Source organism: Callorhinus ursinus, unplaced genomic scaffold (assembly GCF_003265705.2).
Source record: "Callorhinus ursinus isolate GAN/ISIS: 27379988/994484 unplaced genomic scaffold, GSC_fseal_2.0 scaffold20, whole genome shotgun sequence".
Lineage (NCBI taxonomy): Eukaryota > Metazoa > Chordata > Mammalia > Carnivora > Otariidae > Callorhinus > Callorhinus ursinus.
Genome location: NW_027397082.1, coordinates 32,562,515 through 32,590,238, shown reverse-complemented (window position 1 = coordinate 32,590,238; position 27,724 = coordinate 32,562,515). Strand labels below are relative to the sequence as shown.

The window sequence follows — 27,724 nt, the reverse complement described above, 5'->3', positions numbered from 1 at the left end:
GAAAGGCCACTGCCCGAAGGAGGCCGGACCTCAGGCTGCCGCCACCGCCGGCTCCTCAGCCCTTTTCCCCGCTTGGAGCCCTCTCCAAGTCTGCTGCATTCCACAAACAGCTCCCCTCGCACGTTCCGCCGCGACTTTTGAAAGACTCTGAGTCAGGGTCCCTGGGTCCAAGTTTGTGAGAGAGGCGGGCAAGGAGAATGGAGGTCCCGCTCCCGGCGGTTAAGCCGCAGAGGCGGTGCCGGCGGCTGGCCAGGCTCGGTCTGCAGAGGACCTGGGGGCGGGGCCGGGCCCCGGGGGCTCCTCCGCCCCAGCCATGGACTTGGCTGACCTAGAGGGCGGGCGCTCCCGGCTCGGCTCTGCTCCCCCCCTCCGCCCGGCGGCCCCGACCCCAGCCCCCCGCCGGGCTCCGCGCGGCCAGAGGAGCACCTGGACTCACGCTCCGAAGTTCGGAGACTCTCGGGAAGTTGCAGCCACACCTGAACCCTCTCCAGGGCTGAGGCAGGTGGCGGGCGGCCCTGGAGAAGTGGTGGACAAGTTCCACGAGGCGGGTCTGGCGTCCCCCGGCAGGAGCTGGAGGGAGCCGGCGGCGCGCGTCCCGCTCCCGAGCGCTGAGGTCCCCAGTCCGCGGCGCACGTGCGCGCCGGAGAGTTACCTTTGGGCGCCGGCAGGTGTCCCCTCCAGTCCTTGCAGCAGCACAGCCCCATGGCAGCCGCCTGCGCTCGCCGCTCGGCTCCGCTGCCCGCCGCGCCGCCTCCTGCCGGCCCCGCTCCCGGGTCCGGGCGGCCGAGGTCCGGCCCGCGGGCCGTGCCCAGCCGGGCGCGGGGCTGCGCGCGGGGCCGCCGGGTCGGCTGCTCCCTGGCTCTCACGCTCCGTTCCGGCCCCGCGCCGCGGGCATCCCGGCCTCCGGGCAGACCCTGCTAATCAATAGGAGAACGCGCAGATTGCGCCGGCCGCGCCGCCAGCCCGCTTTTATCTCCGCGCGCCGGCTCCCTGCCCTCGCGGGCGCCCTCCCCGCGGCCCGTTACTCTCCCGGGGTGCCGACCTGCGCGCCCGCGAGGGGCCGCCAGGGGGCGCGGTGCGAGCCCGAGAGGTCTCCGGCTCCCTCCTCCGCGCGCCGGGAGCCGAGGGGTGGGGGGCGACACTGGCCTGACCTCTGGGCGGCGCGGGAGGGAAGGAAGGGTGCCTTGCTGTGTGCTGTGCGGGGGCGGCGCCTCCCTCCCCCTGCGTCCTCTAAGCAGTCACTTCCTGGGTCACTGGGGGAATGGGGGGGGGTCTCATTTTGCCCGCTCACCTGAACTCTACAACTGCAGCATCAGTAAAAGTGTTTGCCCAAGCTATCCCCAGACCTGGCTGCGTTACCTCTGGACTAGGTGACCTTCCTAAGTCACTTCCCTTCTGAGACTGTTTCTCCACCTGAAAAATGAGGGAAATGACACCGTTTCAGATGTCATTTAGTGCAAATTAAAGGTTTGATGGTACCAAGTTATTTAAACATTTTGTGCTGTTTTCCTGTCTATAAGACAGAATAATAGAATTGCTCCAATGAATCTTTCTGAGGAATAAATGAGTTGATATAATAGATCTAGTCATAAATCTATAGATATTTACTATACATATATAAAGAACACAGCTAGCAGGTTGCTAAGTATCTTGTGTGACCCATCACTGTCAAGTGTTGGTGAGGTTTGGGCCAACGGGTACTTTTGGTGCAATGACTTTGGACGGTAACATGTGAGCTGCTTCTTTTAAACTAGAAATGCTAACATCCTGGGCCCGGCAGTTCCATTTCTCAGCACACACCCCACAGAAATGCTTGCCCATGTGCCCAAGTAAACCTGTACAGGGCCATTCATCACAGCCTTGTTTGTAACAGCAAAAAACTGAAATCAAAATTTCATTGGTAAAGGATTATCAAATACACTGGCATTTTCATGAAACGAAATACTGTATCAAAGTAGGGAGCTGGAGCTAACTGAGACCTATGGATTCGAAGCACCTACATAAATACACACACCTACAAAATAGTACTAGGATGGTCACTCGGTGTGCGGCACTGCTCTCCGCGCTGGGGCCTAGAAAAATCTCTGCGGAGGGGGTGAGTGACAAGAACAGATTGAAAGATGGTGTCAAGAGACTTTAGCAAGTTGATAGTGGTCTAATTTCTTAAAAGAAAGGTGTATTTACATAATGTGTAATTAAATATCAGGTTCTTTCTCAGCCCATCAGGTCCCGGAATCTGTTCCTGCACCTAAAGGGCGATGGTGAGCCTCTGATGGCCGTGGCTTACTGGGGCTTTTCTCCCTTCCGCCCTACCTCTTGGGAAAACAGAGGTGGTCCAGGAGGAGAGCAGCCACTAGTCCAGGCTGCCTGTGGCTGGAGTAGAACAGTTACTTGGGGTTGGGGTGACGGTGGGGGGGGGGATCAGCGGAAAGAAGGACTTGGAGCCGAGAAGAGGTTTTCCCAGGAGTTAAGTCTTATTCAAAGGAGAGATTAACAAAGGGGCAGATTTCTGCCTCCCTCTCCTTAATCTCCAGAAAGACCAGGATGAGGCTTTTTCAGGGAGAGAGAAGGGTTGTCCTGCACTAGATCCAGAAAGAAAGATGTTTTCACTTCATGACATGTAGGCGGGGGTTACAGAGAGGGAGGAACTGAGAAAAAACGGAGAGACCTGACTTATGGTTGCTGCCAAGTCATTTTAAACAGTTTTAGCACCAGGCAAGATCACTTAGTCACAGCGGGCTTAATGAGGCCCCAGGAATTCCAAGCTAGAGCTCCCTGCATTCAGGGAGAGCATGTGCGGGGAGCGAGCCCCCGGGTGATTGTCCAACGGCCAAGTCCTACATTTGGAAAGCAAGATTTAAAAGAAAACATCACAGCAGCCATTGTGGGCTGCTTGTTTATCTTTCTAAGAGGAAGTAGCAAAGCAGGATCATTTCAAATGAGCCTATTATAGAGGGTCAGCATCCCCATTGAACCGTTCAAATATATTTTGGATACTCGACTTTTCAAAGTGACTTTTAATCTCAACTCCCAGGGCAGTTTAGGAGACAGAAAGCAAGACAAGAGCTTTTAGTATCATTGCCTTTGTTTTCACATGCTTTAATTCCTGATTATTCATTGTCTTTTTATAGTTTTCTAGTTATGTGTCTATTCCTTAAAAGGGAAGAAAAAATAGCCTTCACTGTGTGCTTCCTACCAGGTGCCAGGCAATTCACAAGTGATAATATCACAGTTTACCATAGGACAATCCTATGAGGTAGATGACATTAGATTCAACCTACGGAGGAAGAAACAAAAGTTCAGGGAGGTGAAGAAGCTTGCCCAAGACCAATGAAGTGGTAAGTGGTAGAGCCAAGATGTATGGTTGGATAGATGGGTAGATGGATGGATGGATGGATGGATGGATAGATGGATGGGTGGGTGGGTAAGTGGGTGGGCAGATGGGTGGATGGGTAGATGGCATTTACTCATTTAGGGATAGAGGTATGGGCTGCAACTGGAAAAGCACATACTGAGCATGGAATTTGCCTGAAAAACCAAACTCCGTGAATGTAGCTCTGCTCCCTGAATTGATCATGACCCTAAACCATCTTGAATTGAGCCAAAAGATCAGGAATACTCAGTGGTGCAAGGCTCCAGATGAGCTCAAGCCACCCCACTCCAGGAGAGTAGTCAGGGTAATAGGGGGCTCTGAGATCTCTTACTGAGCTGAAAGGCCAACATCCTGCATACTACTGGGAAGCAGAGCCAGAATCTGGGGGTGGGTTTTCAGTGAGTGCAGTGGGCTCTGGGAGGAAGGTTGGATACCAGATTTGGAGGACAAAGACTCTGGGGCTGGGGCTACCCCCATCCACCCAGGGCTCTGCCTTCTGATGCTTCATTCCATTTCAAAGTGAGGATATGGGGTTGTTTCTAGGAAGGATGCTATTGCTACTGTTGCTGCTAGGATCCTGGCTTTATGCAGCCTGAGCTCCTGGTTCCAGAAATGCCCTAGGCCATTCAGGGATTTGCTTAGGAGACTCAGGAGCTGGTCCTTCTACCTCTCTGTAATGGGTCTGGTTGCTCCTCCCTGACATACCCAAGGCACTCTCATGGTACCATCTCAAGGTGTGAGTGCAGCCTTGGGCAGCTCAGGAGAATGGTAGGAATGGGGTCATGGCATCTTAGTCACAGGTGTGGCTTTGGGGGCTATGATGGATCATTCATTCATTCATTCATGCATGCATGCATTCATTCATTCATCTCTGTCCCAAACAATGACTGAACACAATTAAACGTGAGAAAGCCCGAGGCCTGAGCTCTGCAGAGGCCAAGAGGACACCCTGAGAACTCTGGGTGGGGGGCAGTGACCCAGTGCTGAGGGGGGGGTCAGAGCAGAGGTTTTTTGAGATGAGCATTGAGACATGAGGAGGAGACCAGCTCCTCAAAGGATGGCTTAAGAATGCTCCTCCGACGTGCGGTGCTGTGAGAGTGTTGAAGAGCAAGTTTCCGGGGTGGGAAAGTGCAGCGGGGCATCTAGGGTAGGGGAAAATGAGGCAGCCTGTGATTCTGACTCATCAGCCTGGCATGGGACTGAAGTAGGGACGGGAAAGGGGCGACCGGGAGCAGGGAGAAGCTAAGAAGCAAAAGGCAGCCACCTGAGCGCTGCAGGGGGGAATGCAGCAGGAGGAAGAAGAGGAGACCAGGTGGGATGTCTATCAGCAGGGTGGCCCTGGTGACACACACCTCCCCGTCCTCCCACCTGTGTGCGCCCGTCCCCTTGAATCTGCGCTGCCCTATGACCTGCGTTAACCCACAGGTGACAGCAGTGACTCTGGGCCAGTTCTGGGGGTGAACTGTCTTCCCCCTGTGAGCGGGCAGACTGCCCTGAGCCTGCCACGCTCCCGGAAGCCCAACCTAGCAGCACAGAGGGACCACAGGGAGAACCAAGGCCAAGGCCAGCAACCTCTTCTTCCAGCCCTGTGAGTGAGGCCGCCTCGGAAATGCATCCTCCAGCCGATATATGCAGAGCAAAGATGAGCTGGGCCTGCCGAGCCCTGCCCACACTGTAGAATAGTGAGCCAATCAGATGTTGTAAGTCAATAACCCCCGGGGTGGTTTGTGATGCAGTTACACAACTGGACCCTGGGGAGTAGTATGTAGTACTGATTGCCAGCACTGTTGGGCTGCGCCAGTGTGCTAGGCCAAGAGCTCGACATTCCATTCGAGTTCAAGGCAGTCCTATGTGTTAGGTATAGTCATTAATTCCACTTTAAGGTGGAGGACCCTGAGGCGCAGAGAGGTAAAGTAATTGGCACTGGGTCCCACAGCTAATTAGTGTCAGCTCAGATTGGAACCCGGCCTATCTTGCTTTGGAGCCTGAGCTGTTAATGACCCTGGGAGATATTCTGGAGGGGAAAGGGACAACACTTGGTGTTGAATCCAGTGCCCCATGGGTCTAAAGCGAATCTGTAGGTGAGACATGGGATAGAAAAGGCAGCCCCTGTGAAGGGCTGGACCACGCCTGGCAGGAAAGCCACGGGAAGCTCATTGCTCTGTTAGCTTTTCAGTGTCAGGGCCACTTCCTGGCAGCCTTGGCACCTGTAGAAGGGGCGTCTTGAAGACAAAGGCACTTTGTAGACCACATGTCACAAACCTCTCTCATACTGGCACTAGCATCTCCTTTCCTGTCCACAGCAGCCAGGTGATGGGGAGATGTCAGCATGCTTCCTTCACAGGAGAGGCTACGGGTACCTGCTCAGGCCATGTGAGCTCTCCAAGTCACACAGCTGGTGGGTGGGAGAGCCTGCCCTGCAATCCGGGCAGTCTGACCACCATAGGTCACCTTCCCTAGTGACCAGACCCCTGCCTCTTGCCTCTGGGAGGTGAGGGTCTCCATCTGGGCTGCCCTCCCCCCGCATCCTCTCCTCCCATCAAGTTCTGATCTGTGGTAGGATTTTGGCCAAAATCCAGGGTGCCCACACCATGTGTACACCACCAAGATGCACAGATGTTCTAGAACTGGAAAGACTTTATGGTTTAATACAACTTCCTCACTTTTCATGGGAAATCTGCGAGCCAGATACACCCCACATCAAGCATTTCTTGAGGGCCTGCTTTGTGCCAGGCACTGAAAGGTAAGTCAGTGACAAGTCGGGGCTACCTCCAGTCAGCTTTGGTTTTTGCCCTGAAACAGACCTGCAGAAATGATAAGCAGAAGGGAGGCTGCTCACCCCTTATCTCAAAATATGTTCTGTGCACTTCTACCACAGTGCATGGAAGCCAACAGGTTTGGATTTCACTATCTGATTAAATGTGTTCACTAGCACCCCTCTTCCCATATTACCTGTCATCAGCAGCATTACCGTTGCTATTCACTTTACAGACTCATTGTTCTGGTTTCTTCCTTCCTTTCTTTCTTTCTTTTTTTTTTAATGAAGGATGTGACTCTGGGGAAGGTAGAGTCTGAAGCAGGCCTACACTGCTTTGTGCTAGAAAAGGCTGTGGATTCCATAAGGTCTGGTCTGCTTTTTCCTTCCCTTTAATGAGACGTAACTCCTATTTGTCTTTTTTCCTTTGGCTGCCAGGAAGCTCAGAGAAAATTTAAAGTTTGGCTTTGGCAAGTATGAAGGCCCTAAGGTAGGCCATCACAGCCATGCTTGTGTGTGCTGATTTTGCTTTTCTACTTTTTTTTTTTTAAGCAAATTCTATCCTCAACATGGGGTTCAACCTCATGACTCCAAGATCAGGAGTTGCATGTTCTACTGAGCCAGCCAAGCACCCCTGCTTTTCTACTTTTATTTGTATTTTCTCTGGTCCTTATTTTTTTTTAATTATCACTGTTGTGTCACCTTCATTTTATACTAAGTGCTCTCATTAGAAGCCATCTCAAATCCTTTGTGGAATAACATAGGAGTATAAGTAAATAAGTGAATGTAATATATTCTACTTTAAACCAAGGGTCAGTAATTTTTTTCTAAGGGGTGGATCATGAACATATTTAAACCTTGCAGGCCACATGGTCTCCACAGCAGTTACCCAACTCTGTCCTTACAGCATGAAAGCAGCCATAGACAGTACATAAATGAATGAGTGTGACTGTGTTTCAATAAAACTTTATTTGCAAAAGCAGGTGGTAAGCCATATTTGGCCTGTGGGTTTATGTAGTTTGCAGCCCTCTGTTTTAAAAGAACTTTAGAGCATTAGGAAATTGTTTCCTATTAAGCCAGGAAGTACTTGGCTTATAAAAAAGTAAATTCCCATCTCTAAGAGGCTGGAAGAGGTAGGAATTCTGTCCAAGACGGCTAGTTTCCACTTCTGGGTGACAGATTAGGGAAAAGCAGCTGCACAAACTGTCCAGACAGTTGGCTCTTGAGAGGTGTGGGCAGTGCTCGGCAGAGGTCAGAGTGGGCTCTGAAGCCGGCCAGCGAGAGACCATTCTCCTGCACATTTGCCATGCCTACTCCTGGGGGCGGGGGTTGGCACTGGAGGCGGAGCCCCAGAGGTGCCTGGCCAGCCGGGTTCCCCAGCTCTGGCCAATGGGTCTTCAGCTTCTGTGGACGTTGTTCATGGAAGGAATGTGTCTGCAGCTCCAAATTCCCACAGAGAAAGACAAGGGGAATGGTTGGGGAGAAATTCCTGGGCCACATTTTTCTTGCTGTTCATGTGGCCTGCAGCCATTGAACTTGGCCAGACTGCCCAGAGAGGGATTTTACAAAGCCCATTGTCTTTTCCTGGAGTCTCACCCCCACCCCTGCCCCCACCTGCTCTTTCTGCCTTTCTTTCTTTCCTCTCCCGCCCCCGGGAGAAATGCAGCATGGGATAGAGCGGGAGGCCACAGCCCTGGTCGTGAGGGCTTTTGCCCCCTGACCAGGGTCCTGGACAGTGGCAGCAGTACCTCCTCGAGGGACACTGTGGCATCAGGCCTTTCCACACACTAGGGTCTGAAGATGGTCTCAGCTGCTTGACCGGGAGTTACTAAGTGGGATGCTTGCTTTGGTAGGAAGAGCAACGCGTACTGAGCACCTGCTGTATACCAGGCACTGTTCTGAGCATTCTACATATATTAACTTAATCTCCACAAGAACCTTATTATATCCACATCTTACTGATGGGGAAACTGAGGCACTGAGAGTGATCACTGAGAGTAAGTGATTTACCTGGGGTCCCACAGCTAGTAAGGAGAAGAGACAGGCCGCGTGACTCTCATCCGTCACTTTAAGCGTGTATGATCCCCTTAGCTCAGCGTCCCACTTACAGATCCTCCCCGATGGTGTGTCTCCACAGTTAGAGTAGACTTCCAGGAGACAAAGCATTTGCATAGACAGGACCTGTGTACCCCTGAAGGCTCCTGGCATCTGCACATGCCACAGAAAATGAGACCCTCCACCCTGAGCTGGCCCACCTGCTGTCTGGTCCACCTAGCTAGAGGCATGGCTCTGTCAACTGGGGCTTAACACGCCCTTCTTGCTGTTGTCACCATTATTGTTGTGGCTGCTGACAGTGCAGGGGAGGGACCGGAGGGGGTGAGCCTTTGACTGTTTGCACTGTGCCAGCCCCCAGGTTTGGCGATTTACATACAACATATAACATTGACACAACCACCCTGAGAACCACCCCAACTTGCAGATAAGAAAGTGAGCTCCTTAATCAGGTAATTAATGCTTGCTACTGTAACAAACAACTGCAAAATGTCAGTGGCTTAACCCTATAAACATTCTCTCTTGCTCCGGTCACCATCTTGTGTAGAGCAGCATGAAGGGAAGAGGGGGAGGGGTTTCTGCTCCATGTGGTCACCTGGGGACCCAGGCTCCTCCTAGGACCTTGGTGTCGTCCTCCGGATCCTCTCCATCTGTTTGTCAGACAAGGGAATAGGGGGCAGGGAGACCGCAGGGTTTTAGGGGCTGAGAGCAGCCTATATCGGCACTCCCACCCACATTCCATTGTCCAGAGCTCAGTCATGTGACCTGTCTTACTGGATGGGGAGGCTGGGAAACAGTCTGCATGGCCATAGGAAAAAGAAACAGGTTTGGCTGAACCCCTGGGGTTCGGGGGGCTGAGGTGCCATGAGAGGCAGTCAGGCGATTTGATGCCCAAGCTTGTATTTTGCCACCATACTGAAACGGATGCCAAGGCTGTCTGCAATGAATTCCGATTTGCAACATCTCAGATGATCCTCAGTCCTTCAATGGGGACAATGAGTGGGGCTGAAGGTCCTGAAGGACTGTGAGGATTAACTGGGGTGCTAAGAAAAGAGCTTGACACAAGTTCAGTGCCCAACAGCCTTCCCTTTCTTAGCAGATGGGGTGCTGGGCAGGTGGAGGGGCTGGACTGGGAGAATTCTCCCCCTGAGGAGGGAGATGGGGATGCAGAGTCCTTAGGAAGGGGACGGAGTACTTGTGCTTGCTGCCGCCACCTAGTTGTTGAAGGAGAAAATGCAGGACAGCTCGGCTTCCCGTTTCTCCGTTCTGGTGGACAAGAGTCCAGGCCGCTTCTGTCCTATCCCATGCCCATCAGGCTACTGAGCAGAAGCTAGCATAGGCCATGCACCTAAAGCATAGATGTGGGGATGGGTAGAGTCTCTATTCCCCAGGGTTTTGCGTATCCCAGAGGGTCACTGAAGGGCCACTTTCTGTAACTCCTCCTGGGTGTTCCATCCAGGCCTCAGCATCCTGCTCAGTCGGGAGGGCTCCCTGGCAGATAATTCAGGGCCTCTGGGGTACGACTGTGGATTCCCTCACTTGGTCACTCCCACGGGGTGCTGGGCTGCCCCAACATGGTGAGCTTGGGGCGGTTCCCTCCCAAGCTGGCTGCGGTAGGGGCCACGAGATTACAGCTGTGTGGGAATGGGCTGCTGGGCATCACAGATATGCCCCCATGGGGAGGGAGAGGGCTGCCGAGTCTCTCCAGAGACACGGAACCTCTGGCACATGCCCCCCAACTTGGGGAGACCATCCCCCAGCTTCTACAGACCTCCTCTATCAGATCTCACACACACACACACACACACACACACACACACACACACACACACAATTACACAATTTCCAGGGGACCAGTAGGTCTCAGATAGCTGGGTCAGAAGCAGTTCTGGTATCTGTTAAGCCCCCAGGACCACTGTTCCTCACCTCCCTAGTTCCTCAGCCCTGGATGGGGCTCACTACCCTCAAGGCCTCTCCTTCCATGGCCTCAGAGTCCTTCCTGCAGCCTGGCCTTGGTCCACCCAACAGATCTCCTGAACTCCAAAACCAAGAAGCATTTTTTAGAGTATGGGCTCAACCTATTAGGGGATCATGAAATCAACTCACTGGGTCTTGACCAGTATTTTTAAAAATGAGATAGAATCACATAGAATTAAAAATGCCACTGGACACTGCATATGTGAATAAAGCCGTTTTGTGAAACCTTTGCTTCAGCGTGTGCCTGGGCCCTGGGGTGGGATGTAATGATTATTTCTCGTTGTCAAAAAAGTGTGAAAACACTTTATGGGTGTAACCATCTCATTCCTTCTAGAAAACTTGGGCTCTCGGTGCAAATCAGTCCACACATTTCTCCTCCGCCAACTCTCCCAGCAAAATCCCCCTGTCTGCTGCAGGATAGGGAAAGGCACAATCTTTGCCAAGATGCTCAAAAAATAAAAAAATAGAACCCCCCCCCCACCCCCACAAAAGGCCCCCCCCCCCCCCCCGTTACAAACTGATCCCAGGACACTTGTCAGGCATTTGCATATCCAAGAGGGCCACTTGAGTGACCCTTCACAGAACAAAGAAGATCAGCTACTCTCAACTTAAAACAAAGAAATCTCTGCACTGCACATTCCTTCCCCGCAGGCTCTTGTGTGGTGGGCTGGCTCGCCGGCCCTCTGGCACATCTGCTGGACTGTTCTTCCCTGCTGCAGCATTCGTCCTTTGACACGTATTTGTGGGGTACCACTCTGTGCCAGGCACAGGCAACCAGACCGGAGCCTCCCGCTCTGCACGCCCCTTCTCAGCCCCGGGGCCTGTGGATCTGTGATGAAGACCGGTGTCTCCCACCTCCCTCGCTAGGCCTCTTCCCCCCAGAGGAAGGAGCTGCGCACTGAGGGTGTGTTCTGGCCTGTCTCCACCTGCTCTAGTCCTGCCCCAAGCCCATCGGGAAAAGCCTGGCTCTCCAGGATGCTGGGATTCTCAACTCTTCTGACCCTGGGAGGGAGGGAGGTTCTCACACATATGGAGCACCTGCAATGTGCATCCCTACCAAGGCCCATCCAGGCCATTCTTATCATCATCCAAGGACGCTTGGGCAGACGGGGTGACTTTCCAAGGCAGGGCTCACAGCTAGGAAAAGCCAGTTCTTTCCTGGGTCTCTTGGACTCCTATAGCTCTCTGCTCTTTCCACTCAATCACAGACAGCACGTGGAAGTCACGGCGGGGGGGAGGCTGCCGGCCCAGGGACTGAGGTGTGGCGGCTGGAGTAGCACGCTGCCTGTGTGCAAGAGCTGGGCAGAGAGGGGGTGCGGGAAGGTGGGCCACCCACTGGGGCAGGAAGGGAGGAAAAGGAGCCAGGTCTTCCGGGTTTTGGCTCCTAAGAGTGTGGCTCAGATTCAAGGTCAGCGAAAGCAGGCCCTGCTGAGAAGGGCCTGAGGCTCTGGCAGCTTCCCTTCCCACTCCATGAAGGTATTGGTCCTAGGGATGCTGTGACAAACTAGCACAGATCAGGTGGCTTAACACAACAGAAATATGTTCTCTCCGAGCTCTGGAGGCAAGAAGGCTGAAATCAGGGTGTAGGCAGGGCCGCACTCCCTCTGAAGGCTCTAGGGAAGCCTTTGGACTTCCAGGCCTCTAGACTAGCTGCTGGAGTCACTCGGAAATTCTTGGCATTCCCTGGCCTATGGCTGCATCAATTCAGTCTCTGCCTCCATCCTCAAGGGCCTTCTGCCTCGTGTGTCTGAGAGTCCAGATCGCCGTCTTCTTGTAAGGGTACCAGTCACTGGACTTAGCACCTCCACTACTCAGGACCTCATCTTAACTAATCACATAGGCAAAGACCCGATTTCCAAATAAAGGCCTTGGCCTCCCCAGCTCTGTTTCCTCGCACTCAGTAAAGCATCAGGGCGAGCTGTGCCCTGGCAACCCAGAGAACGGTTACTGACCTTCAGAAGAACTTCTAAATCTGCAGTCTTTTAACTAATTGCAACCCCAGTTTTTAACATTCTGGTATTCCAGAATAATGTGCTTTTCTTTCTTTTTTTTTTCCTGAGAGAGAGAGAGAAAGCGTGAGCGCATGCATGCATGTGAGCATGGAGGGGGAGGGGCAGAGGGAGAAGGAGAGGGAGAATCCCAAGCAGGCTCCGAGCTGAGCACAGAGCTCCATGTGGGGCTCTATCTCTCAACCCTGATATCATGACCTGAGCTGAAATCAAGAGTCAGGTGCTTAACTGAGCCACCCTGGCGCCCCCAGAATAATGTGCTTTTAAAAAGTGCTGAACTGGGCACCTGGGTGGCTCAGTCAGTTAAGCATCTGCCTTCGGCTCAGGTCATGATCCCAGGGTCCTGGGATCGAGTCCCATGTTGGCCCACCTCCACAGGGAGTCTGCTTCTCCCTCTGTCCCCCCTCCCACGCATTCTCTCTCTCTCTCAATTAATAAATAAAATCTTTTTAAAAAAATAAAATAAAAGTGCCGAACTATGGGCATTTTTGTGATATATTTTTTTAAAAAATTGGAATCATTTACACACGGGATAACCCGCAGTAGAAGTTTGGATCCAGGAAAAGTAAACGTGTTTAGAAAGTGGTTTTCTATTTCTCCATCATCCAGACGGGAGGAAGAAAACCAAGGTGACTCTATCACACCATAAAGCTTGTTCTGGTTCAAAGACCTCCCAACCCAACAGCCTAGAGACTGCTCCAGGCGATCCATCGACCCGACCCACTGGGATCTCCACCTACCCAGCAGAACACTCGAGAAGATGAAGGCAATCCCGAAACATTTTTTGAAATAAAACCAGAGCTACTAATCAATTAAAAGAGGTAGTCGCTGCTAAGAACAACAAAAAAGGGGGAAAAAATAAAAATCTCTAAAGTATCAAATGAGAAATGGATTATTTGAAGATGAAGAACTCAAAGGATAATATTTGGAGTTAGCTTGAAATTTAGCTTGGAGCACTCTCCTCACCAGCGCAGAGTGAAAAATTTTTTGTGACAGCTAGAAAAAAAATGAGCACAAAAATAGGCTCATGATTCAAGAGTAACATCGAATAGTATTTCATTCCAAGTGTTCGTGATTATTAAAATTTTCTTGATTTTTTGGGGATTGGTCTGCTATGTTTGACTATTTTATTAAGTTAATCTGCTGGTATATCTTTAATGCTTCTATTTCATAGGCTTATGTTTTTATTTCAGGCTTTTGATGTGTATACGTGTTCAAGTGTATAAAATATTTAGCCTCACTGAATTTCAAACATTTATGGAATAGGTACACCTTTATAGGGAACATATTGATAATTAACGTAATCATTAATGAATAATTGCCATCATTCATGTGGAAATATTAGCAATTCAGGGAATAAATGCCTGTCTGTATACCTGTGTGTCATCCTGCTCTGGCAGCTGCAAGGGCTAATGTCTTGCGAATTAGCTCCGGCTAACCATGTACCAGGCGTGGGGCTTCATGCTCGGCTTCTATGGAGGCCATTTTACAGATGAAGAGCCCGCAGCGTGAGGGATTAGGTGACTCACTCAGGCCCCTAGACCTGGGAAGAGGCCGAGACAAAACTGAATCTCACACAGGGTGATGAACACCTCGCCCTTAACCACAACCCCATGCGAGGAATGCCTGGAGGTGTCAAATGATTCAGCCAACGTACACCTATCATTTTCTAGCCGTCTGTGATTTGAGCTTATGATCAGCCACACTAGGGTTCACGGACTCAAACCTTTATGGAGAGATCAGGCATGGATGATGGACCGTGGAAGCAGGTGGGGTACCTTAGGGAGTGGTGGGGATTTTAGCCAAATGGAGAGCCATCAAGCTCTGTCTCCGAGGGACCTGTTATTGAGCTGCTGCTCACTGTTCATACAGATAAAGCAGACCCACATTTACTCTATCGAAATCGATATTTTCCATAAGTAAAAATTTTTGCTTTGAAAAATATTTCATGAGCCAAACACCATTCTTCCTGTGGGCCAGAGTCCGCTCCTGGGTAATTGGCCCTGGTTAGGGGGTCAATTGCTAGACCCAATTGGGGGGTCAAGAGCTAGACCCAATTTCTTGTCCTTGTTTGCCTCTCTCTACCACCACTCTCAGCTCTCTTCTTGCTTTGAATTATTGCTCCTTCATTGGTTTAATTTATCAAGCACCGTCAGAAGTCAGGCACCAGGCTCTGAGCGCATAAGCGCAATCCTTGCCTGCAGGAGCTCACAGTCCGTGGGCATTGGTTGCCTCGAAGGCAGCGCTTCCCGCATTTGAATGTGCACACAAGTCACCAGGACACGCTGCTATCATACAGATTCTGTCTCAGGAGTTCTGGGCGGGGCCTGAGAATCTGCATTCCCAACAAACTCCCAGGTGATGCCGATGTAGCAGGTCCACGGACCACACCAGGCGTAGGAATGATCTAGACTAAAGATTGGCCTTTTGTCTAAGAAAGTTCCTAAGCCGAAGGATCCCCATTGGAGGAGGCTCTGTACCTGGGCTTGGCTTTTTGGAGGTGACCTGGGCCTTCCAACCACCCCCCTCCCCACTAATCCCCTGCCACATTCCTCCCCTCATCTTAATTTATCTGGAGATTTAGTCTCGCTGAGATCACTTGTAAAGAATGTTACCAACATCTTTGTTCTGAGCTGGCACGGAGCGTGCCTCCTGCACGTTTGCCCCTTCCCTATCGGATACGGTATCTCTAGCTGAGGAATTTCTGTCGGTGCCCCTCCATGTCTCAGAGCTTTGGTACCTAGCACCTGCCTGTGTAAGGGTGACACCCTGGAGCGGCATAGAGCCTGGACTCCACTTTCTACTAGTTCTGTGACCTTGGACAAGTCGCCCCTCTGTGCCAGTTTCCACATCTGTAAGACAGGGACGTTACGTCCACTCACCAGGGTGTTAGGAAGATTAGGCCAAAACGTGGTAGAGTACCCTTCTCACTTCCTGTCTAAAAAGAAACTCAACAAATCACCTCAAGAATCTCATGTTGTGGGCTGCCTGGGTGGCTCAGTAGGTTGAGTATCTGACGCTTGGGTTTTGGCTCAGGTCATGATCTCAGGGTCGTGAGATTGAGCCCTGCGCTGGGCTCCGTTCTCAGCACAGAGTCTGCTTATCTCTCTCCCTCTTCTCTTCCCCCTGCCTCTCTCTCTCAAATAAATAAATAAAACCTTAAAAAAAAGAATCTCATGTTGCTTGTGTCCTGCAGAAAAATATTAACATGAGGAACTAATTTCTGTTGCTGCCCCAGGAACATGATCAGTTACACTTGGAGGAATTAGCAGGTTTTCCTTGGTGAGTGGTCTTTCACTCAAGTCAGTCGGCAAACATGTCTGGGACCAGACGTGCAAGGGGCAAACCACACAGAAGGTGGGCAGACTCGTGAGGGGCGGGTGGGTCACACGCAGGTGTCTACAAAGTCAGGAAACGTGAAAGTAAACTGTTGAAAAGCATGCTGGGCAGATTTTCAGATAATAATCTTAATGCATTGTCAGGTGAAACACTTCTAAGAAACTATGTCCATCGACAAGCACACCACTGAGTGTCCAAAAAGTTACAAAATCCGGAGAATGTATGGTATTGTCATACTTTTTAAAAGATGAACAACTGGAGCCATTGCTTTAAATCCAGAGGCATTTTATCTGAAAAGGTGTCTGGTGGTTGAAGAAAAGCACACTGAATATGCTATTTGGGAAGGTTACCAACATACTTTTTAAAAATAAGTTCATCTTCTGTTTCTTGATCTTGCAGACACCCTGTTATATTAGTTGTCAAACTTCATGGAATATTTAACACAGATATTACCCTAAGCTATAGCTGCATAATGTTACAACAGCGCTATGGGGTGGGTAGGTATTTTTTAAAATCTTTTCATTTTGAAATAATTCTAGATTCACAGGCAGTTGCAAAGAAATGTAAATGTACAGTGAGGTCCTGTGCACCCTCCCCCAGCCTCCTCCAGGGAAACATCCTACGTAATTACAGGACAGTATTAAAACTGGGCAACAGACCTTGGTATGATCCACACAGCCCATTCAGATTCCACCACTTATACCTGGACTCGTGTGTGTGTGTGTGTGTGTGTGTGTGTGTGTGTGTGTGTGTGTGTGTGTTGAGGGGGGCACTATGCAATTTGATTGCATGAAACCATCACCAGAGTCAAGACACTTAACTGTACCATCATCCTGAGTCTCCCTCTGCTACCCCTTCCAGTCCCACCCAACTCCTTCACCCCCATTCCGAACCGAAGCAGTAGATACTTTAATTATCCGTGTTTTGTGCATGAGGAAACCGAGCCATAGAGAAGTCAGCAACTTGCCCAAGGTCACAGAGCTAGTAGATGCTGGGTCTGGCTTTTGAACTCTATCCTTAAAGAAGCTTATTGTGGAGAGGGGGTCTGAGGCGGGGAGCTCAGAGCTGCCGGTAAGTGTGGTGGCCTCCAGCCTCCTCCCATGTTGGAGGCAGCCAGTTTGCGTCAGTCTGTCCTAGCACAGTGCCAGACTTGGCCACAGCCCCGGATGGCACCTTCTTTATTCCAGACTCATCTCTGTAAACATAGCCTCTGGGCTTCTTACCCCTGCAGCTGCTCTTCCACTGTCCTCCAGACTGGCTGCAGAATTAGTGGGGTCCAGTGCAAAATAAAAATGCAGGGCTCACCTTTCCTTTCCGGGGCGCGCGGCGGCAGAATGGCAGTGCAGATTTCCAAGAAGGGGAAGTTTGTCGCTGGTGGCGTCTTCAAAGCTCAACTGGATGAGTTCCTCACTCGGGAGCTGGCTGAAGATGGCTACTCCGGGGCTGAGGTCCGAGTTACACCAACCAGGACAGAAATCATTATCTTGGCCACCAGGACGAAGAATGTTCTTGGTGAGAAGGGCTGGCGGATCCGGGAATTGACTGCTGTGGTTCAGAAGAGGTTTGGTTTCCTTGAGGGCAGCGTAGCGCTTTGTGCCGAAACGGTGGCCACAAGAGGTCTGTGTGCTGTTGCCCAGGCAGAATCTCTGCGTTACAAACTCCTAGGAGGCCTCGCTGTGCAGAGGGCCTGCTATGGTGTACTGCGGTTTATCATGGAGAGTGGGGTCAAAGGAGGTGAGGTCGTGGTATCTGGGAAACTCCGAGGACAGAGGGCTAAGTCCATGAAGTTTGTGGATGGCCTGATGACTCACTGTGGGGACCCTGTTAACGACCACGTTGACACTGCTGTGAGCCATGTGCTGCTCAGACAGGGTGTGCTGGGCATCAAAGTGAAGGTCATGCTTCCCTGGGACCCAAGTGGTAAGACTGGCCTTAAGAAGCCTCTGCCAGATCATGGGAGCATTGTGGAACCCAAAGATGAGATGCTGCCCACCACCCCCATCTCAGAACAGAGATGTACCCACAGCATAACAGGGTCTCTTTGGCAGCTGGATCTGGAGACTGGATTTTAATCTGTAAAGACCTTTAATAAAATCTTTGAGAAAGGAAAAAAAAAATGCAGGGCTCTCTCCTCAACAAGCAAGAAAACAGTGCCATTGAGGAAGGTATTCAATAGGAAATGTATTCTTTTCTTTTGTGAGTTCTCTTTTGACCTGTCAGGGTGTGATTCCCAGACCAGCAGCATCAGCATCACCTGGGCTCCCCAGGTGATGGTTGTACATGCAGGTTCTCAGTCCCCACCCCAGAATTCTGGAATCCGTAAGTCTGGGGATGAGCCCAGCAGCCTGGTTTTAACAAGCCCTCCAGGGGATTCTGGAACACAGGGAAGTCTGAGAATAACTGCTATAGAGCTAGGATTCCTGTTTTTTAAACAATAGACTAAAGAAATTTGAAATCTTATTTGAAGCTTGCTTGTGTATCGCAGATAAAAGAGGAGTTGAAAGAGGAAGGAAGGAAGGAAGGAGAAAGAAAAAGAAGGGGAGGAAGGAAGGAAGGAAGGAAGGAAGGAAGGAAGGCAGGCAGGCAGGCAGGCAGGCAGGAAGGAAGGAAGGAAGGAAGGAAGGCAGGCAGGAAGGAAGGAAGAGGGAGAGAACAGGTGGCAGAAGGTGGGGAAGTGTCCTCTGCACATCCATATATCTTAGTTCACTTGATGGTCACAGCTATCTTGCCAAGCTTATTTTCTATTACCAGACAATGAAAAGAAGACTCAGAATTTAACTGATTGGTCCAAGTTCTCCGAATCAGTGAGCAGCTGGATCCGGGTCTGCCTCCAAAGCCCAGGCTTTTCCCCAGTTCTTCTTCCTCCCTCCCCACTTCTCTTTCCTTTTAAGGGTGCTTGCTGAGTACCTGTTCTATGCCAAGCATTGCACTGAGTCACCTCCTCATTGCAGCTCACTGGGCACCTCGGTTCCCCAGACACATGTGGAATGTGGCTGGTGTCACTGAGCAACGGGATGGTTCATTTCATTACAAACGTGGCTTGCATTAGGTTTCTACGGAACAGAGCTGCTCTGGAGCCTGATTTTGGCCAAAAGAATGAGCTGAACATTCCTCTTCAAGGACATCTCTTTCCAGGGACCCTGGGGGGAGCTTCCCATACCCGTTTCTGTGTTTGGTTGGGCAGAGTGAGGTTAGGACAGGAGGGCCGGACCACAAAGCCGGGAAGTCCAAGCAACCACTCTCGGACTTGCTGGTTCTCCCACTCCCAGGGGTGAGGAGCACGGGTGAATTTCTCATCTGATTTCATTTCTAGTCATTACCCATCGTCTGGTGCTCGGCAGGCAAACTCAGCAGGGCCGCGTGAGGTCAGGCTGATACGCAGGCTGGCTGGTACCAGGTGCTGAGATAGGCCGAGCTCAGCATCCCGCTCCGGAGGCGGCTAATGAGTTGAGTGATGCTCCGTGGTCAGGAGTGCGGCATCAGTCTACTTCTCCGGGGTAATCTGTGTGCGCTGGCTCCGTTTCAAGGTCAGGCCTCAGAGATAGTGGGTGGCAGTCCTCCTAACTGCTCCAAGCTGCTGGCCGGATAAGGACAGGCAGCTGCAAGCTCAGGGCCCACAGTGGCTTCAAAGACCCCGGGCAGCTGTGAGAAACTGCTAGAACCCATTCTTTCTGGGCGGCACCTTGGAGGTCATCTGGAAGAGTGAAACCTTCCCTAACCCCCCAGGCCAGTCACCCTCCCTCCTAGCTTTGGGCTCTCAGCCCTGGGGACACCTGTCAGAGCACTACTCACACTGTATCGGAATTATTGATTTGCAGGTATCAGCTAAGCAGTGACTGTGCTGTTATGATTAATAATGACGGTAAATAGAGAGACTGCAGGGAGGAGGGAAGGATGTAAAAATAGCAGGTACTTCCTATGAGCCAGGCTCGGGTATCTCATTGCATCCTCCCCAAAACCCGAGGCCCTCGGCTCTATTACTACCCTCAGTTTACAAGTGAGGAAACACAGGCACAGGGATGTTCAGTGACTTGTCCTGACTCCTGGCGAGATGGGCAGTCTGGAACATCAGCTAGAGCCAGATGCTATGGGGACACCATGCCCTGCTGGGAGAGTGCAGAAAGCAGGCGTGAAGGGAGGTGGTGCCTGGGTTCGGCCTCCTGACTCTCTCCCCAGGGCCCCCTTTCTGCACGCAGACACCAGCCTGCCCCTGGGGAACATCTGCTTCGCTGCCACGTTTGGGCCCAATTGACAGCTCCCTGAATTCCATGCAGTGCCATTGCTCGCTTTGCCTATAACCTCAACCCCCCAACCCTGGGTAGAGGTGAACACCCAAGATATCAGAGGCACCCCTCCCCCCAGGGCTGGCTGCCCGCAGGGTGTTCAAGGAGTTGAGGGGAGGCAGTCCGGGAGCTCCGTGGGAGAGTGGAGTGCCTGCCAGGCCTCTGAACTGGGCGGCCTCCACTGGAGTCTGCTGTGCTTTATCTTGAGAAAGATAGTCTGCGGGCCCAAAGCAGACAGGCGCTCCGCCATGGGAATGGGCCCCAGACTTCGGAGTAGTCATTATATCCTCTGTGTCTCCCTGCTCAAGGAGACAGCACTTTCCTCTGTCCGTCCCCTCAGATTCAGGGCAGCGGCCCTTCATGTCCCACAGGGGCTCATCCTCAGCCCCATATGCTGAGGTCCTTGCGCTCTCAGGAGGTGATGCGCCTGGATAGGCACCCCATCTTGGGGCCCGGTGTGCAGAGAGGCCAAGGCCAATGACGTGACAAGTGGCCCTCGAAAAAACAGAACCATAGACTGTGTCTGGTGAAGAGCATGTTTGGTGGAGATGGTCACTTCCCCTCCCTTTGTGAAGGCACCAGGGTCCCTTTGGGGGCTCCTTGCTCCCACTGTGTGAAGCCTCAGTGGGAGGGTCTGTCCAGATGCTGGAGTGTACAGGTGTTTCCTTAGCATCCCAGTGTCACCAGGCACAGGCCTGTGGCCAAAACACAAACACCAAGACTCACGACTTGAGCAATCGATACCAGGACTGAGGAGTCCACTAGGATTCAACCTTTCCAGCTCACAGTACTGACCTGCGCTCCGTTCCTGTCTCCAGGACCACTGAGTGGCCCTGCTGCCTGCCCCTTCCACAGGTAGCTCCCCAGCTTCCCGGTGATTCTGTGTGGCCCCACAACCTCTGGCCCATTCTCCCTTTGCCTGAGTTAGCCTGAGCTGGCTTCACCTGCAATCAGGACTCTTGAAAGACATACCAGTGATGGAGGAGACATGGTAGTCATGAGTTTACTCACCAGAAAGACTTAGGGCTCCCATCTAAACCCCTGTAGGCAACTGACCTCCCTCCCCTTGGTAACACTGTGCTAATACCGGAAGAAGAATATTTGAGACAAGTTGCGCTTGCTTTATTGATTACCTAATTTGTTCCATCAGACACAAGCATCTTGTGGATTAAGCAACTCTTTCTGTCCACAGTACCAAAGCAGGCCTCTCCACTCCTCACTCAGTCCCTGTGTATATGGAGGGACTCCTAAACATGGCCCGGGGTGGATACCCACTTTGCCAGGACCGGGAGCCCAGCAGGATCAAGTCTGCAAGGGACAGAGCTTTCAAAGGGCCGGGAGGCAGTGGGGTTTGCCAGGTAAAATTATGGTCACTAATTATAGTGTGTGTGGGTTTTTCCCCATATCACCAAGCCATTCTCCAACACCAGCCGGGCATCCTACAACTTACTCTATTTTCACACTATCTACCTGGAGAAAATGTCAGATCCCACAGGTAAAGGGTTCAGTCCTACAAGACGGCCTCCCCCCACCTTGAGATGCCAATCGCCAAGGCCATGTTGTGCTTCTGACCATTGGGCCACAGATCTGAGATTCCAACAAGCCCCTCCTTGGGTTTGACTAATTTGCTAGAGTGGCTTACAGAACTCAAGGAAACATTTTCGTTTCTAGATCACTGGTTGATTATACAAAGATATAACTCAGGAACAACCAGATGGAAGAACTGCATAAGGCAAGGAATGTGGGAAGGCATGTGGGGCTTCCTTGCCCTCCATGTGTGCCCTCTCCTCCCCAGATCTCCACGTGTTCACCAGCCTGGAAGGTCTCCAAACCCTCTCCTTTTTGTTTGTTTGTTTTTTTTTATGGAGGCTTCATTACATAGGTATGACTGATTAAATCACTGGCCTTTGGTGACTGAACTCAATATTCAGCCCCTCTCCCTACCTGGAAGTTGACCTGAAAGCTCCAATCTTCTAAACACCTGGTTGGTTCCCCTGACAACCAGTATCCATCCTTAGATGACCTGGGGGCTCTCCAAAAGTCATCTCATTAACATAACAAAAGACACCTCACCACTCTCTTCACTTAGGAAATTCTGAGGGTTTTAGGAAGTATGTGCCTGGAACCAGGGTGAACATCAAATATCTATATTTATATCTATCTATATCTATCTTAATCCAAACCACAAGATCACACTAAGCAACTAACTGTATGGGCAGAAGAGGCCAGGTGGTTAGGAGACCCAGGGTCCTTGAGTCCTAGCCCCTTTCTGGGACCTGATTCCTTCCACCTGACCCAGGACTCTGGTTTAGACTCTGGTTTAGAGGTGGCTCAAGCTTCAGTCCCACCACTTAGTTTCTGTGGGAGCCCAGCCACAATCATGGTGTGGCCTGGTTGAAATAGTGGTGTGTGGGGTTGCGGGGTGCGGGTAGGAGGACCTGCAAGGCCTGTCATGTAATTGGCAGATCTTTCCACTAGAGGGCGCTCACAGTATAATTTTCCCCCCCTCTTCTATTGCCTCTTTTAATTCTATCTTGATGCAACTTGGGATTTTTTTATACTGTTGAAGAACAAAAATAGAACTATAACTAAAAATTCATGTAGTTGATCTTATGCATTACCCTACTTGGGTTCTGCCACATTTCTAAGAGTTGTTAAGTGTTCCCCTCTGGGGTATTGAGTGTGGTAATACACACTCCCCACCTGGCCTTTTGCAGCTCCAACGATGGGCCCAGAGAGACCATTGAGCCTTTCCTGCTCAGTACTCCACAAAGGCTGACTGGACGCCTCTCTGCCCACCACCGACCCACTTTCCCTGAGCCGCCTGACAGCTGCCTTCACTCCCACTCCCACCCCCACCTGGCCCCCAGGACTTCAGGAGGGCTGTGTGTGCAAAGGCAGGGGGGTAGCGCCGGATACCCGCCCTGACCTCTGCTACCATCTAGCTGCGCGTGCTTGGGCAAGCTGTTTATCCTTTCTAACGCCCAGGGTCTTTTTAAATAAAATAGTCATAAAAGGACTCCTCCCTTAGAGGGATGTTTTGAGCATGGGGTAGACAGAATAATGGTCCCACAGAGGTGTCCACATCTTAATCCCCAGGACCTATGAATGTTGCCTTACATGGCAAATGGGTCTTCTTCCCACCACAGGCAAAGAAATCCTTGTAAATAGCTCTGATCCAGACCAAGAGCATGCACACTGGTGATTTCTCCCATCTGGTCCTTGGGGCACACGCTCAGGGCCTTGCTGAGCTCATGGCAAGGGTGTGCTGACCTCTCCCTCTCAGTTCCAGCCTCACGGCCTTCCTCGTCCCCGATTGCCAAGCCCAGGGCCCCTGGCCCATCCTCCAGCCTCCCTTCCCGGGCCTGCTCCCCCTCCCGCAGATGGGCCGGGCCCTGTCCACCTCACAGCGTTCTCCATTTCTTCCTTATCTTCTCTGCAGAAGCCTTTACCCCCGTTCCATAGTCGACCAAGCTTCTCTTTTCTACTCCATACCCTAGGACCCCTCTGTTGCCCCTTTCCAATGTGCAGTTTTAGTACCAAGAGTTTTGCAGTAGATTAAATACCCATGTAGGAAAACCCAAATGAAACCATGGGTTCTTGCATTTTGCATCCAGGACATGAAATTGGGGAGGGGCTCCCTGCACGTCACCTTCTGCCTGCGTCTTCTGTAATTCCCAATGTGGACAGAGCAGAGGTGAACAGGGCCCTGCCCCAGGCTTGGCTGCACTCACTGCGGCTCCTCACGGGCTGCGGCTGGCTGGCCTGAGCCTGGCCTGATCCCTCCCTTGGTGCCCGACTGATAGTCGGCTCAACCCCTCAGACTGATTGGAGACTGTAAATCGCTCGGTTCACAGATCCCAGTGAGACCCTGGCACACTCAATTCACAGCCACTGCTTCCCAGAAGGAAGTCTAAATGTGGACGGCACGCTGGTGGCACCGGATGACTAGTTGTCCGTCACCCATGCCCTGTCCACAGCCCCAGCTGTCGCTGTTCCCAAGCACCAGGGCGATGCTCCCTCAAGGCTTCTGTGTCTGTAGGGAGCTTGGCCATGCCTCGGGCAGGCCAGAGATGCCGGACTTAGCTCCTGGGAGGCCGCTGGCAGAATTAATAGTGGGACAGTGGAAGGAGGTGGGTCACCCCCAGCCTCCTCACTCCAGGGGTGGGACACGTCTACACATGGCTCCCCACAGTCTCCACCGCCCCTGCTGGAATTGAACCTGGTTTCCCACAGCAGCAGTCAGCTCACTAGCACACCCTGCATGGCTTTCCTCCCTCCCCGCTCCCTTCCCCCTACTTTTTGGGAATCCCCTCTGAATAAACTGCTCAGAGCCTTGTCTCAGGCTCTGTGTCTGAGGGAAGCCGAGGTAGAAAAACAGCACCTGAGGAAGCAGCCCTTCTAGAAGCAGACTGGCTCATCTTCAAGACACATCTATTTCATTCTGCAATGATCACATTTTAAAACTGGGAATTTTAAAAGATGGTTTTGTAACTGCTAACACGACACGGCTCCTTGGGTTAAAATATTTCCCTTCCTCCCACCACGTTGCCATTCTCTGTTCTGAGATTCACCAAAGAGCTTACTTTAACACTCTGTACCTGTGCTGGTGGGTTTTCCCTGGACTTATCTGTATATGATCCAGATCCTGTGTTTGGACCTTTGCCTTAAGATGTCCCCATTGACTGGTTTCCCTTGTGTTTATTGTGAATTTAAAAAACCCATATTTTCCTCTTGCCCAAAAGCTAATTACTCAGTTGACTGGATTTTCTTTCTTTCTCTTTCTTTCTTTCTTTCTTTCTTTCTTTCTTTCTTTCTTTCTTTCTTTTCTTTCTTTCTTTCAAGATTTTATTTATTTATTTGATAGACAGAGACACAGCGAGAAAGGAAACACAAGCAGGGGGAGTGGGAGAGGGAGAAGCAGGCTTCCTGCAGAGCAGGGAGCCTGATGCGGGGCTCGATCCCAGGACCCTGCGATCATGACCTGAGCCGAAGGCAGATGCTGAACGACTGAACCACCCAGGTGCCCCGACTAGATTTTCTAATACTCGCCCAAATTTACAATATTCTTTAGATTTGGCCCAAATTTCTGAGTCGTCTTTGGAGACAGTGCTGATGTTCCTACAGGGAGGAGCATCCTGAAGGAGGTCGGCTTTATGGGCCAGAGGCTTGGTGATGCCCCCATTGGGGCCACCAGCACCAAGCCCCCCTCCCCCCCGCCCCCAGCACAGAGCCGAAAGATGCTCAGGCCTACCTGGACTGATCTCAAAGAGGTGCTTCCCTGCATCCTCAGGGCCAGGAATAAGTTCAGTCACCTGGGTCCCTTGTAGAGAAATAAATCCCTAAAACGAAGAGACAAGACACAAACACAGGAGGCATGAGATGGAGGGGAAAGGGCTCCTGGAGAGAGAGGGCGGGGCTGTGGGGTCAGACTGGGTAGCGCGAGGAGCCCACCTGAGGTCCCTGGTGGAGTGGGGTGGGCACTGTGGTTTACACACACCGTTGCAAGAGTCTGCCCACAGGCAGGGCCGGGACTGCCTGGAATTGTTACTCCTTGGTTAAGGCACGGAAACGTGAATCTGGAGCAGGGAGGAAGGCCCCCATCATCCACACCCCCTCATTGCCCGTTCCAATGCACTTATCTGCAGCCTTCCTGGGGCCTGAGTTTAAGGCTGTAGAGGGTCAGGGACAGGAATGCTGGCACACCGGGGCTGGCTTCTTGTATGGAACTGGCCCCGAGCTGACGGCCATGGGAGGAAGGATCAACAGATCGGTGAGTCCAGCCCTGCCCCCTCCCGGTGGGTGGGATTTCATTTCTTGTTCAGTGGGAGTCAGCTACCACACAGGAGGTACCCCCCACAGATCATGCCACCGTGTGCCTAGGGTACCTGTGTGTGTACATGACAGGGGATGAGCCCACCCTACTCTCCGATGCTGGAATCCAGTAGTCAGACTATAAAAGATGCAGAGAAAGAGAATGGGGTGTAGGGACAAGTACGCTGGGTTTGAGTCTTAGCCCTACACTTCTGGGCTGTGTGACCTCAGGCAGACCACTTAACTTCTCTGAACCTCAGCTTCCACATTGGGACAATGGCACAGTAACTCCCACTTCTCAGGGGCATTGAGATACTAGATGTTCAGGGGGTCCTGCTCTAGATGGGGTGATGTCACAACCACCTTTACACCAGCCCTTTGCCCACCCACAGGGCTAGGCAGAGCCTCCCTTTCTCTGTTAGTGATTGATCTCTGCTGTGGCTTTTCTTCATTTTGCTCATGTTCAGGTTTGCTCATTTAAGACAGCAGGTGACCCTGACTATACATTTTTGGCTCTTTCCATGAGAAACCTATTTTAAACTCCATTCCTATAGCCTAACTGTCTGGGTTCAAATCCTGGCTCAGTTATTTACTGGCTGTGTGACCTCAGACAAATTGCTTAACCCCTCTGTGCAACCTCACAGTTCTGTTATTCATGAAGTAGGGATAATAATAGTACTTTGTGGGGCTGTTGTGAGCATTGAATGAATGAGTATTTGGGAAGTCCTTACAGCAGTGCCTGGCACATAGCAAAAGCATCCTTGCATCTGCATTTGCCCAGGTGAGGGGCACGATCATGTCACCTCCCACTCCCAACTCCTTCGTGTGCTCACAGAGCGCTCATCTCCGCACACCACCATTTCCCAGCATTTCCTGGGAGCCTTTCCATGGCTGCTGGGGTCTTGTGCTGCAGGGACCCTTGGACAGACCTTTTCTTGCAGAAGCAATGTAAAGGCAGGACCACGTCTTTGCCCACACAGACTTGCTTTAGAGAAATTATAGCAATAAGCCAGAGAACCAGCTAGTAATTGTTGTAACTGAATTATCAGTTACTTTCTTGCTAGGGAATCTGGAGCTACTGGAAATAAATTAGGAGTGCAGCCCCAGGATGGTGAAACGTGCTCATTTGACGGTGTGGACAAGATCCATCGCTGGCTAATGGGATGGCCTCTGGTATTTGCTGTTTCAGTAACTGTGTGATTCAGGGCACTGTGCTTTATTCCTCTGTGCCTTGAAATCTGTCATCCATAAAATGGGAATAACATTGTTGACATGGACGTTACTTTCTGCTCCAGCTACACAGAAAAACAGTAATAGCTACTGTTTATGGAGCTTGTTCTATATTCCCTGCTCTTTGTTGAAATGATTGGATTTAATCTTTCTGGAGGCCGCATGGGGCAGGTAGTACTATCCTCATCTTCCTGGACGAGCAGGGGGAGGTTGGAGAGGTAAGGTGAGCAGCTCCTCGTCCCACTGCTGGCAAGGGCAAGCCGGGGTGCACCCAGCCATGTCTGACGCGGGAGTGCTTTGCCTCTCGTTTATGGTAGCAGCTGCGGGCTGACTCTGTGCAAGAAGCTGTGGTGGGGAGCCAGCCTGGACTTTGGGACCCACTGTTCTCTTCTCACTGGGTGAATCCCAGTGGACTCCTACCACAGCAAGATGACTTCAGAACTGGCTTTGGGCCGCCCAGATCCCTCCTGCCTGCACACATCAAGAGCATAGCTTTGATCCTAGTGCCGTGCTCAGGCACTGGATGGGAGTGGGGGTGGGGAGAGAGGCAGGGGAGCTGAGGCAGTGTGCTTTCCCAGGCCTCTTGCGACAGTTAAGTAGTAAGACACGGAAGGGGTCCATAGGAAGCACCCAGTGGAGATGTTCGGGGCAGGTCTCAACTTTGAGCAGGGCACCAGAATCACCTTAGAGCTTGTCAAAACACAGAGCACCGGGTCTGGGGGGTGGGGGTGGGGTTGCTGGCAAATGTTTAGCCATAGGCTCTCTGAGGAAAATAAGGCCACCAAATAAATGTGTAGTGTTTGCCAACTTCTGTGATAGAAATCCTTGCCCCCCCCCAACATGGCTGATTTTATACATTGATAGAGAACACAGAGACAAGAAATCAGTAAGG

General features: G+C 51.6%; 2 protein-coding genes across 10 annotated transcripts in view; one reads left to right on the top strand and one right to left on the bottom strand.

Moving 5' to 3' along the window:
* ARHGAP22 (Rho GTPase activating protein 22) overlaps positions 1-27,724 on the bottom strand; it is a 165,806-nt gene that overhangs the window by 62,367 nt on the left and 75,715 nt on the right. For 7 of the 9 annotated variants that reach the window (XM_025880520.2, XM_025880521.2, XM_025880518.2 and 4 more), the window contains exon 3: positions 25,043-25,130. The exons of 1 other annotated variant lie outside the window; for it this stretch is intronic. In XM_025880520.2, coding sequence (XP_025736305.1) covers positions 25,043-25,130 — 88 coding nt within the window. Of the gene's footprint in view, positions 1-13,542; positions 13,710-16,810; positions 16,894-25,042; positions 25,131-27,724 lie in introns of those variants that run through there. One more of the 9 variants, XM_025880526.2, reaches the window with a different exon arrangement.
* LOC112830614 (small ribosomal subunit protein uS3-like) lies at positions 16,840-19,757 on the top strand. The gene is made up of 2 exons (XM_073904559.1): positions 16,840-17,521; positions 19,702-19,757. Exons 1-2 carry the CDS (start codon positions 16,840-16,842, stop codon positions 19,755-19,757), a joined length of 738 nt encoding a protein of 245 aa, XP_073760660.1.

Coding starts and splice junctions, on each gene's coding strand:
- LOC112830614 (XM_073904559.1), top strand. CDS start 16,840: ATGGCAGTGCAGATTTCCAAGAAGGGGAAGTTTGTCGCTGGTGGCGTC. Junction 17,522..19,701: donor CCCCATCTCAGAACAGAGAT/GTACCCACAGCA, acceptor TTCTGCACGCAG/ACACCAGCCTGCCCCTGGGG.